At 47.2% G+C, this 12067-nt stretch overlaps 1 protein-coding gene across 1 annotated transcript; it reads left to right on the top strand.

The window, feature by feature from the left end:
* Positions 1-1197: 1197 nt before the first annotated feature.
* On the top strand, positions 1198-11489 carry LOC124660885 (cytochrome P450 89A2-like). The gene is made up of 2 exons (XM_047198727.1): positions 1198-2631; positions 11439-11489. The coding sequence occupies exons 1-2, from the start codon at positions 1198-1200 to the stop codon at positions 11487-11489; spliced, it is 1485 nt and encodes a 494-aa protein (XP_047054683.1).
* Positions 11490-12067: the final 578 nt, after the last annotated feature.

The raw sequence follows: 12067 nt of genomic DNA on the forward strand, positions 1-12067 counted from the left end.
TGCACTGGGCATGGAAGAACTGCCCGTTTGCCTGGCAAAGTATATACAAAGGGCGTCATGGATATTGTAGTGTGGTGCTTGAAGCTGTGGCAGATTATGACATGTGGATTTGGCATTCTTTTTTTGGTATGGCGGGATCACACAATGAAATCAACTTGTTGCAGCAGTCTCCGGTGTTCAGTAAACTAGTGGAAGAGCATGCTCCACCATGCAACTATGAGATCAATGGCCACCAATATACCAAAGGCTATTACCTAGCCGATGGTATATATTAAAAATGGGTCACTTTTGTTAAAACAATCTTGGCTCCATCAGGTTAGAAGAATTCCCACTTTGTTTTGCGACAGGAGGCTTGCAGGAAGGATGTCGAGCGGTCATTTCGTGTGCTTCAAGCTCAATTTGCAATTGTCCGATACCCTGCTCTAAGCTGGTCTCACGACCAAATGTGGGAGGTGATGCAGGATATCATGCACAACATGATCATCGAGGATGACCGCAAGAATCAGCCAGGACACATGTTGGTCCCTATAAGTGTCAGAGCCCTCTTGCGGAAGTTGATCATGAGTTGCCTGCAAATTTTGTTGATTTCCTCACTATGCACGCAGAGATCCGTGACAGCAATGTTCACGAGCAAATTCAAGATGATCTCGTCGAGCATATGTGGAGGATCAAAGTATTATCAGCAAATGCCGCGGCACCTTAATCTAGCCTCAGTTATTATATTTGTTTAGTTGTTTTATTGTTTGTTATATTTTAATTTAAAAACAATCTCAACAAATATATTTATTTATATGCTATATTTAATATAAACGGTTGTGTTTTCGAAAATCCTGTTAAAAAAATTGGAGGCAGCGTTTAAGGACGTGGCTGGGGAGCGACGTTCTCCAAATATGACAAGAAGAAAACATATTTCCCAAACACTCGGTCTGGTGGTGTTTTAGGACGCTTTGGGGACGCGCTGGAGATGCTAGTAAGCAGAACTCACCTACTTGCAATCTTGCATTGAACTCATCTCATTAGTACGCTCTTAAAGATGGCAGGTCGCCGACCGCGCATTAAAATGACACTTACTATCAGCCTATCAGGACAGTTCACCGACGGTGTCCTGCGCAATTTTCGTGGCCCAAAGTTCACAAGACCTTGGCGACAACAAATAGCGGCACACAACTGAAACCAGGCAGATCAGTCCATCAAGCCATGCCAGACCTGCTGCTGCTCCTCCTCCTCCTCCTCCCCTTGATTCCCCTGGTCGCCGTCGTTCTCCATGCATCGCCGATCAAGGCCACCCTCGGGAGCGTCAAGTCTGTTCTAGCATCGGTGCTCTCCGCCGTCTGGAAGCCGCAACCAGCTATCATCCTCGTCACAGACCTCGCGACGGCGCACCGCCTTCTCGTGCGCGGCGCCAGCGCCAGCTCCGGCTCCGGCTCCTTCTCGAACCTCCCACCATCCATCTCTCCCAGCGCCATCCTCTCACGTCGTCGGCACCAAAACATCACCTCGGCGCCCTACGGCCACTACTGGCGCGCGATGCGTCACAACCTGACGTCGGGGATCCTCCACCCGGCGCGGCTCCACCGGTACGCGGCGGCGCGTCGCCGCGCGGTCCGTGGCCTCGTCTACGACCTCGCCGAGCAGCGCCGCATGTCCGGTGCGGTCCAGGCGGGCAAGAGCATCCACTACGCCATGTTCAGCCTGGTTGCTTCCATGTGTTTCGGGGACGGCCTCGACGGAGGCCGCGTCCGTGCCATGGCCGACGAGCAGAGAGACCTCGTCAAGTCCCTGGATGCGGCCCTCGTGTTCGCCGACGCCAAGTTCCTGGCAGTCACCAGGCTTATATATCGTAAGCAGTGGAAAAAGCTGGCCGCCGTGAGGCAGAAGCAGGAGGAGACGTTCCTACCGCTCATCGATTCGCGTCGGGGGCGGGGCCAGTCTAGCGAGCCGCCAGCGTACGTAGACACGCTCATCGACCTCGAGGTCCCGGACGACGGCGGCCCAGCACTCGCGTCCAACGCAAGGCGCCGGCGAAGGCTCTCCGACGGCGAGCTCGTGGGCATGTGCTCCGAGTTCCTCGGTGCCGGAACTGAAACCACAGCATCTGCGCTGCAGTGGACCATGGCAAACTTGGTGAAGCGCCCACACTTGCAGGAGGCCGTCCGGAGGGAGATCGATGCCGCCGTGGCTGCAGACGCCGAGGAAGTCGGCGAGGATGCTCTCGGCAAGCTCGAGTACCTCAACGCTGTGATCATGGAGGCGCTCCGGCTGCATCCTCCCACGTCCTGGGTCTTCAGGCAGGTGATGGAAGAGGACCATGTAGTCCACAACGGCCAGCGTGTTCCGGCGGGCACTAAGGTCTTCTTCCAGCTGGGAGCGCTTGCGCGAGACAGCGCAGCCTGGGATGACCCCGATGAGTTCAAGCCAGAGCGGTTCCTCGCCTGCAACAAAGGTGAGGAACTCGTCCTCGCAGCAGCGGGAGGCGGTGACATCAAAATGATGCCTTTCGGTGGTGGCCGAAGGATGTGCCCTGCCAGGGACATTGCCATGCTCCACATACGCTACTTTGCGGCCAACCTCGTGAGAGAGTTCCACTGGAGGGAGGCAGAGGGCGACCTCGCTGTCGATCTCCAGCCGCAGGTGAAGGAGATATGCCCTAGAGGCAATAATAAAGTGGTTATTATTTATATCTTTATGTTTATGATAAATGTTTATATATCATGCTAGAATTGTATTAACCGAAACATTAGTACATGTGTGATATGTAGACAAACAAGAAGTCCCTAGTATGCCTCTTAAACTAGCTTGTTGATTAATGGATGATTAGTTTCATAATCATGAACATTGGATGTTATTAATAACAAGGTTATATCATTGTATGAATGATATAATGGACACACCCAATTAAGCGTAGCATAAGATCTCGTCATTAAGTTATTTGCTATAAGCTTTCGATACATAGTTACCTAGTCCTTATAACCATGAGATCATGTAAATCACTTATACCGGAAAGGTACTTTGATTACACCAAACACCACTGCGTAAATGGGTGGCTATAAAGGTGGGATTAAGTATCCGGAAAGTATGAGTTGAGGCATATGGATCAACAGTGGGATTTGTCCATCCCGATGACGGATAGATATACTCCGGGCCCTCTCGGTGGAATGTCGTCTAATGTCTTGCAAGCATATGAATGAGTTCATAAGAGACCACATACCACGGTACGAGTAAAGAGTACTTGTCGGGAGACGAGGTTGAACAAGGTATAGAGTGATACCGAAGATCAAACCTCGGACAAGTAAAATATCGCGAGACAAAGGGAATTGGTAATATATGTGAATGGTTCATTCGATCACTAAAGTCATCGTTGAATATGTGGGAGCCATTATGGATCTCCAGATCCCGCTATTGGTTATTGGTCGGAGTAAGTACTCAACCATGTCCGCATAGTTCTCGAACCGTAGGGTGACACACTTAAAGTTGGATGTTGAAATGGTAGTTCTTGAATATGGAATGGAGTTGGAATATTTGTTCTAAGTCCCGGATATGATCCCGGACATCACGAGGAGTTCCGGAATGGTCCGGAGAATAAGATTCATATATAGGATGTCATTTTATGTGAAATAAAATGTCGCGGAAGGTTCTATGGAAGGTTCTAGAAGGTTCTAGAAAAGTCCGGAAGAAACCACCAAGGAAGGTGGAGTCCACATGGGACTCCACCACCATGGCCGGCCAGCCCTAGATGGGGTGGAGTCCCAAGTGGACTCCACCATAGGGGGCCGGCCACCCCCCCCCCCCACATGGGAGGTGGAAATCCCACCCTTTGGGTGGGAGTCCTAGTTGGGCTAGGTTTCCCCTCTTATGGAAGGTTTTGGTTTCGGGTCTTATTCGAAGACTTGGACACCAACACTTGGGATCCACCTATATAATGAGGGGCCAAGGGAGGGGGCCGGCCACCCCAAGACCACAAGCTGGCCGCCCCCATAGAGTGGCCGGCCACCCCTCCCAAACCCTAGCCAAGCTCCTCTCCTCCATATTGCCCGCATAGCTTAGCGAAGCTCCGCCGGACTTCTTCACCGCCACCGACACCACGCCGTCGTGCTGTCGGATTCAAGAGGAGCTACTACTTCCGCTGCCCGCCGGAACAGGGAGGTGGACGTCGTCTTCATCAACAACCGAACGTGTGACCGAGTACGGAGGTGCTGCCCGTTCGTGGCGCCGGAACCGATCGTGATCAAGATCTTCTACGCGCTTTTGCAAGCGGCAAGTGAACGTCTACCGCAGCAACAAGAGCCTCCTCTTGTAGGCTTTGGAATCTCTTCAAGGGTGAGACTCGATACCCCCTCGTTGCTACCGTCTTCTAGATTGCATCTTGGCTTGGATTGCGTGTTCGCGGTAGGAAATTTTTTGTTTTCTATGCAACGTTGTCCTACAGTGGTATCAGAGCCGTGTCTATGCATAGATGGTTGCACGAGTAGAACACAATGGTTTGTGGGCGTTGATGCTCTTGTTATCTTTAGTTGAGTACTTTGCATCTTTATGGCATAGTGGGATGAAGCGGCTCGGACTAACTTTACATGACCGCGTTCATGAGACTTGTTCCTCGTTCGACATGCAACTTGTATTGCATAAGAGGCTTTGCGGGTGTCCGTCTCTCCTACTATAGTAAAGATTCAATTTACTCTTCTATTGACAACATTAGTATCAACGTTGTGGTTCATGTTCGTAGGTAGATTAGATCTATATCGAAAACCCTAAACCACGTAAAATATGCAAACCAAATTAGAGAGCGTCTAACTTGTTTTTGCAGGGTTTGGTGATGTGATATGGCCATAATGTGATGATGAATATGTATGAGATGATCATTATTGTATTGTGGCAACCGGCAGGAGCCTTATGGTTGTCTTTAAATTTCATGTTGAGTAGTATTTCAAAGTAGTTGTAATAGTTGCTACATGGAGGACAATCATGAAGACGGCGCCATTGACCTTGGTGCTTCGCCGACGATGATGGAGATCATGCCCGAAGATGATGGAGATCATGTCCGTGCTTTGGAGATGAAGATCAAAGGCGCAAAGACAAAAGGGCCATATCATATCACATATGAACTGCATGTGATGTTAATCCTTTTATGCATCTTATTTTGCTTAGATCGCGACGGTAGCATTATAAGATGATCCCTCACTAAAATCTCAAGATAATAAAGTGTTCATCCTTAGTAGCACCGTTATCAAGTCTTATCGTTTCGAAGCATCTCGTGATGATCGGGTGTGATAGATTCGATAAGTACATACAACGGGTGCAAGACAGCTTTGCACATGCGGATACTAAGGTGGCCTTGACGAGCCTAGCATGTACAGACATGGTCTCGGAACACGTGATACCGAAAGGTAGAGCATGAATCATATGATTGATATGATGAACACTTTGAGTGTTCGCCATTGAAATCACACCTTTTCTCGTGATGATCGATTTGAGGTGCGGTGGATTTGGTTCGTGTGATCACTAAGACAATGCGAGGGATATTGTTTTGAGTGGGAGTTCACCTAGATTTTTAATTATGTTGAATTAAAATTTGAACTCAATTTATCATAAACTTAGTCTAAACTATTGCAAATATATGTTGTAGAGATGGCGTCCTCAATCAATTTTAACCAGTTCCTAGAGAAAGAAAAGCTTAAGAGCAACGGTAGCAACTTCACCGATCGGTTCCGTCATGTGAGGATCTTCCTCTCCGGCGGAAATCTGCAATATGTGCTTGATGCACCGCTAGGTGACCCTCCTGCAGAAACTGAAACCGATGAAGTAAAAGCTGTTTACGAGACTCGGAAAACTCGGTACTCTCAAGTTCGGTATGCCATCCCGTGCGATCCGGAATCCGATCTTCAAAAACGTTTTGAGCACCATGATCCTCATGAGTTGATGAATGAGCTGAAAGCTATTTTTGAGACTCATGCGGCCGTGGAATGCTATGAAGCATCGAAACATTTCTTCAACTGTATGATGGAAGAAGGCAGCTCCATTAGTGAGCACATGCTCGCCATGACCGGGCATGCGAAGAAACTCGATGACTTGGGAATAGTGATTCCTAACGGATCGGGGATTAATCGTGTCCTTCAATCACCGCCACCAAGTTATAAGAACTTTGTGATGAACTACAATATGCGGAACATGAACAAGGAGTTACCCGAACTCTTTGGCATGCTAAAAGCTACCGAGATTGAGATCAAGAAAGAGCACCAAGTGTTGATGGTCAACAAGACCACCACTTTCAAGAAACAGGGCAAGTCTAAGGGAAAATTCAAGAAGGGTGGCAAGAAAGCTGCCACGCCTCCTATGAAACCTAAGAACGGCCCTAAGCCCGATGCCGAGTGCTATTACCGCAAGGAGAAGGGACACCGGAAGCGTAATTGCTCCAAGTATTTGGCGGATCCGAAGAGCGGCCTTGTCAAGAAGAAGAAAGAAGGTATATCTCGATATACATGTTATAGATGTTTATCTCACTAGTTCTCGTTCTAGTACCTGGGTATTTGATACTCGGTTCGGTTGCTCATATTTGTAACTCAAAACAGGAACTAAAGAATAAACGACAACCGCCGAAAGATGAAGTGACGATGCGCGTTGGAAATGGATCCAAGGTCAATGTGATCGCAATCGGCACACTTCCTCTACATCTACCTTCGGGATTAGTTTTAAGCCTAAATAATTGTTATTATGTACCTGCGTTGAGCATGAACATTATATCCGGATCTTGTTTAATGCAAGACGGTTATTCATTCAAGTCCGAGAATAATGGTTGTTCTATTTTTATGAATAATATCTTTTATGGTCGAGCACCACAAAAGAATGGCTTATTTCTATTAGATCTCGATAGTAGTGATACGCATATACATAACATTGATGCTAAGCGAATTAAATTGAATGATAATTCTACTTATATGTGGCACTCGTCGTCTTGGTCATATTGGAGTGAAACGCATGAAGAAACTCCATACTCGATGGATTACTTGAATCACTTGACTTTGAGTCACTTGATAGATGCGAAGCATGTCTAATGGGAAAAATGACTAAGACTCCATTTTCTGGTATGATGGAGCGAGCTACTGACTTATTGGAAATCATACATACCGATGTGTGCGGACCAATGAGTGTAGCATCGCGCGGTGGTTATCGTTATGTTCTAACCTTCACAGATGATTTGAGTAGATATGGGTATATCTATTTCATGAAACATAAATCCGAAACTTTTGAGAAGTTTAAGGAATTCCAAAGTGAAGTAGAAAATCAACGTAACAAGAAGATTAAATTTCTACGATCTGATCGCGGAGGTGAATATCTGAGTTATGAGTTTGGCATGCATTTAAAGAAATGCGGAATACTTTCACAATTGACACCGCCGGGAACACCACAACGAAACGGTGTGTCCGAACGTCGTAATCGAACTCTCTTTAGATATGGTTCGTTCTATGATGTCTCTTACTGATTTGCCGTTATCATTTTGGAGTTATGCATTAGAGACAGCCGCATTCACTTTAAATAGAGCACCATCAAAATCCGTAGAAACGACACCGTATGAATTATGGTTTAATAAGAAACCTAAGCTGTCGTTCCTTAAAGTTTGGGGTTGCGAAGCCTATGTAAAAAAGTTACAACCGGACAAGCTAGAACCCAAAGCGGAGAAATGCGTCTTCATAGGATACCCTAAGGAAACTATAGGGTACACTTTCTATCACGGATCCGAAGGCAAAATCTTTGTTGCTAAGAACGGAACCTTTCTTGAGAAAGAATTTCTCACTAAAGAAGTGACTCGGAAGAAAAGTAGAACTCGATGAGATTAATGAATCTATACTCGTTGATCGGAGTAGCGCAAGTATCGGAAGATGTACCCGTACCGCCTACACCGGCAACGAGAGGAAGCTAATGATAATGATCATGAAACTTCGAACGAGGAAACCATCGAACCTCGCAGATCGACAAGGGAACGTGCCACTCCTGATTGGTATGATCCTTGTCTAAATGTCCTGATTGTGGATAACAATGATGAGGACCCTGCGACGTATGAAGAAGCGATGATGAGCCCAGTATTCCAACAAATGGCAAGAAGCCATGAAATCCGAAATGGGATCCATGTATGATAACAAAGTATGGACTTTGGTAGACTTACCTGATAGCCGAAAGGCCGTCGAGAATAAATGGATCTTCAAGAGAAAAACAGATGCTGATGGTAATATTACTGTCTATAAAGCTCGACTTGTCGCAAAGGGTTTCCGACAAATTCAAGGAGTTGACTACGATGAGACTTTCTCACCTGTAGCGAAGCTAAAATCTGTGAGGATTTTGTTAGCAATAGCTGCATTTTTCGATTATGAGATTTGGCAGATGGATGTCAAAACAGCGTTCCTTAATGGAGACATTGAGGAAGAGTTGTATATGGTACAACACAAAGGTTTTGTCGATCCTAAAAATGCTGACAAAGTATGCAAACTTCAGCGTTCAATCTATGGACCGAAGCAAGCATCGAGAAGTTGGAACCGACGCTTTGATAAGGTGATCAAAGACTTCGGGTTTATACAAGTGTCATGGAGAGGCCTCGTATTTACAAGAAAGTGAGTGGGAGCTCCGTAGCATTCCCGATATTATATGTAGATGACATATTGTTGATTGGGAATGATATAGAACTATTAAGCAAGTGTAAAAGGTTATTTGAATAACAGTTTTTCAATGAAAGACCTTGGTGAAGCATCGTATATATTAGGCATCAAGATTTACAGAGATAGATCAAGACGCCTAATAGGGCTATCACAGAGTACATACCTGGACAAGATTCTAAAGAAGTTTAGAATGGACGAAAGTAAGAAAGGGTTTTTACCTATGTTACTGTGCAAGGTCTTGAGTAAGACTCAAGGACCGGCTACGGCAGAAGAAAGAGAAAGGATGAATCGGATCCCCTATGCTTCGGCAGTAGGCTCTATTATGTATGCCATGCTATGTACAAGACCGGATATAGCGCATGCTGTTAGTTTGACTAGCAGATATCAAAGTGATCCAGGAATGGAACACTAGACAGCGGTCAAGAATATCCTGAAGTACTTGAAAAGAACTAAGGATATGTTTCTTTGTTATGGAGGTGACCAAGAGCTCGTTGTAACAAGTTACACCGATGCAAGTTGGAACACTGATCCTGATGACTCTAAGTCACGATCCGGGTACGTGTTTATATTGAATGGTGCTGCGAAGAGCCGGGCAAGCTCGAAGCAAGTGCACGGTGGCGAAGTCTTCAACAGAATCGAGTACATAGCGGCTTCGCAGGCTTCATCGAAGCGGTATGGATGAAGAGGTTCATTGTAGAGCTCGCTGTGGTTCCTAGTGCATTGGACCTATTAATCATTTACTCGTGATAACATGGGTGCCATCGCCAATGCACAAGAGCCAAGGTCACACAAGAGGCCGAAGCATATCAAGCTGCGTTACCACTCGATTCGCGAGTACATCGAAGATGGAGAAGTAAAGATTTGCAAAGTACACACCGATCCGAATGTAGCAGATCCGTTGACTAAAGCTCTCCCTAGGGCAAAGCATGACCAACACCGAATGCCATGGGTGTTAGGTATATTACAATGTAATCTAGATTATTGACTCTAGTGCAAGTGGGAGACTCGAAGGAGATATGCCCTAGAGGCAATAATAAAGTGGTTATTATTTATATCTTTATGTTTATGATAAATGTTTATATATCATGCTAGAATTGTATTAACCGAAACATTAGTACATGTGTGATATGTAGACAAACAAGAAGTCCCTAGTATGCCTCTTAAACTAGCTTGTTGATTAATGGATGATTAGTTTCATAATCATGAACATTGGATGTTATTAATAACAAGGTTATATCATTGTATGAATGATATAATGGACACACCCAATTAAGCGTAGCATAAGATCTCGTCATTAAGTTATTTGCTATAAGCTTTCGATACATAGTTACCTAGTCCTTATAACCATGAGATCATGCAAATCACTTATACCGGAAAGGTACTTTGATTACACCAAACACCACTGCGTAAATGGGTGGCTATAAAGGTGGGATTAAGTATCCGGAAAGTATGAGTTGAGGCATATGGATCAACAGTGGGATTTGTCCATCCCGATGACGGATAGATATACTCCGGGCCCTCTCGGTGGAATGTCGTCTAATGTCTTGCAAGCATATGAATGAGTTCATAAGAGACCACATACCACGGTACGAGTAAAGAGTACTTGTCGGGAGACGAGGTTGAACAAGGTATAGAGTGATACCGAAGATCAAACCTCGGACAAGTAAAATATCGCGAGACAAAGGGAATTGGTAATATATGTGAATGGTTCATTCGATCACTAAAGTCATCGTTGAATATGTGGGAGCCATTATGGATCTCCGTGATCCCGCTATTGGTTATTGGTCGGAGTAAGTACTCAACCATGTCCGCATAGTTCTCGAACCGTAGGGTGACACACTTAAAGTTGGATGTTGAAATGGTAGTTCTTGAATATGGAATGGAGTTGGAATATTTGTTCTAAGTCCCGGATATGATCCCGGACATCACGAGGGGTTCCGGAATGGTCCGGAGAATAAGATTCATATATAGGATGTCATTTTATGTGAAATAAAATGTCGCGGAAGGTTCTATGGAAGGTTCTAGAAAAGTCCGGAAGAAACCACCAAGGAAGGTGGAGTCCACATGGGACTCCACCACCATGGCCGGCCAGCCCTAGATGGGGTGGAGTCCCAAGTGGACTCCACCATAGGGGCCGGCCACCCCCCCCCACATGGGAGGTGGAAATCCCACCCTTTGGGTGGGAGTCCTAGTTGGGCTAGGTTTCCCCTCTTATGGAAGGTTTTGGTTTCGGGTCTTATTCGAAGACTTGGACACCAACACTTGGGATCCACCTATATAATGAGGGGCCAAGGGAGGGGCCGGCCACCCCAAGACCACAAGCTGGCCGCCCCCCATAGAGTGGCCGGCCACCCCTCCCAAACCCTAGCCAAGCTCCTCTCCTCCATATTGCCCGCATAGCTTAGCGAAGCTCCGCCGGACTTCTTCACCGCCACCGACACCACGCCGTCGTGTTGTCGGATTCAAGAGGAGCTACTACTTCCGCTGCCCGCTGGAACGGGGAGGTGGACGTCGTCTTCATCAACAACCGAACGTGTGACCGAGTACGGAGGTGCTGCCCGTTCGTGGCGCCGGAACCGATCGTGATCAAGATCTTCTACGCGCTTTTGCAAGCGGCAAGTGAACGTCTACCGCAGCAACAAGAGCCTCCTCTTGTAGGCTTTGGAATCTCTTCAAGGGTGAGACTCGATACCCCCTCGTTGCTACCGTCTTCTAGATTGCATCTTGGCTTGGATTGCGTGTTCGCGGTAGGAAAATTTTTGTTTTCTATGCAACGTTGTCCTACAGCAGGCTGAGTTGATCTTCAGCGTCATGAAGCGCCCATTGCGTGCTCACCTTGACCTCTGACGACCGGGTGTACCCATCGGTTATAGCTACCGGTGGAAGTCGTGTTGGTTGTTTCGCGCTAGTAAGTGGATTATTGTCTTGCTCTAGAGGTCCGTCTAAATCAGAGGTGACTTGAATGTGGCAAATTCCGGTTACTTTCTTCACATCCATTAAGAGCATGTCTAACAGACCCCTTAAGAAGGGCAAACCCGTATAATAACCGCCGGAATACGGATTTCGGTTCTACCCGGCCGTCTAGCATGCCCCATAAAAACGGCCCCCGCTCCGATTTTTCCTGTTTTCGATTACGGGGCGGGTCTTCGCCCCCTACTTGTGCGGGGTGGGAGCGGGATAGAGGGCCAAATCAGTATCCCATTTCCGAAACCGCGCGCGGACATTTCAGTTCCCCCCACCCGTTTTTCCCCGCGCGTCACCGCAGCCACCCGCGCGCCGCCGTCGGAATCCGTCAGATCCGCGCCCCTCCGCCGCCCGCCGAGCCGCGCCGAGCTGCGTCGACGCTCGCCGCACCTCCGCTGCACCCCCGCCGAAGAGCCGCGTCCCTCCGCGCGCGCCGCCGCCCTCCCGCCGCGGTCTTCTCT

This window comes from Lolium rigidum, chromosome 1 (assembly GCF_022539505.1).
Source record: "Lolium rigidum isolate FL_2022 chromosome 1, APGP_CSIRO_Lrig_0.1, whole genome shotgun sequence".
NCBI classification, from domain to species: Eukaryota; Viridiplantae; Streptophyta; class Magnoliopsida; order Poales; family Poaceae; genus Lolium; species Lolium rigidum.

What these genes read in the sequence shown, in the direction of transcription:
- LOC124660885 (XM_047198727.1), top strand. Translation starts at nt 1,198, where the DNA reads ATGCCAGACCTGCTGCTGCTCCTCCTCCTCCTCCTCCCCTTGATTCCC. An exon ending in CTGTCGATCTCCAGCCGCAG is followed by an intron (nt 2,632 to 11,438) that starts GTGAAGGAGATA and finishes CAGCAGGCTGAG; the next exon opens with TTGATCTTCAGCGTCATGAA.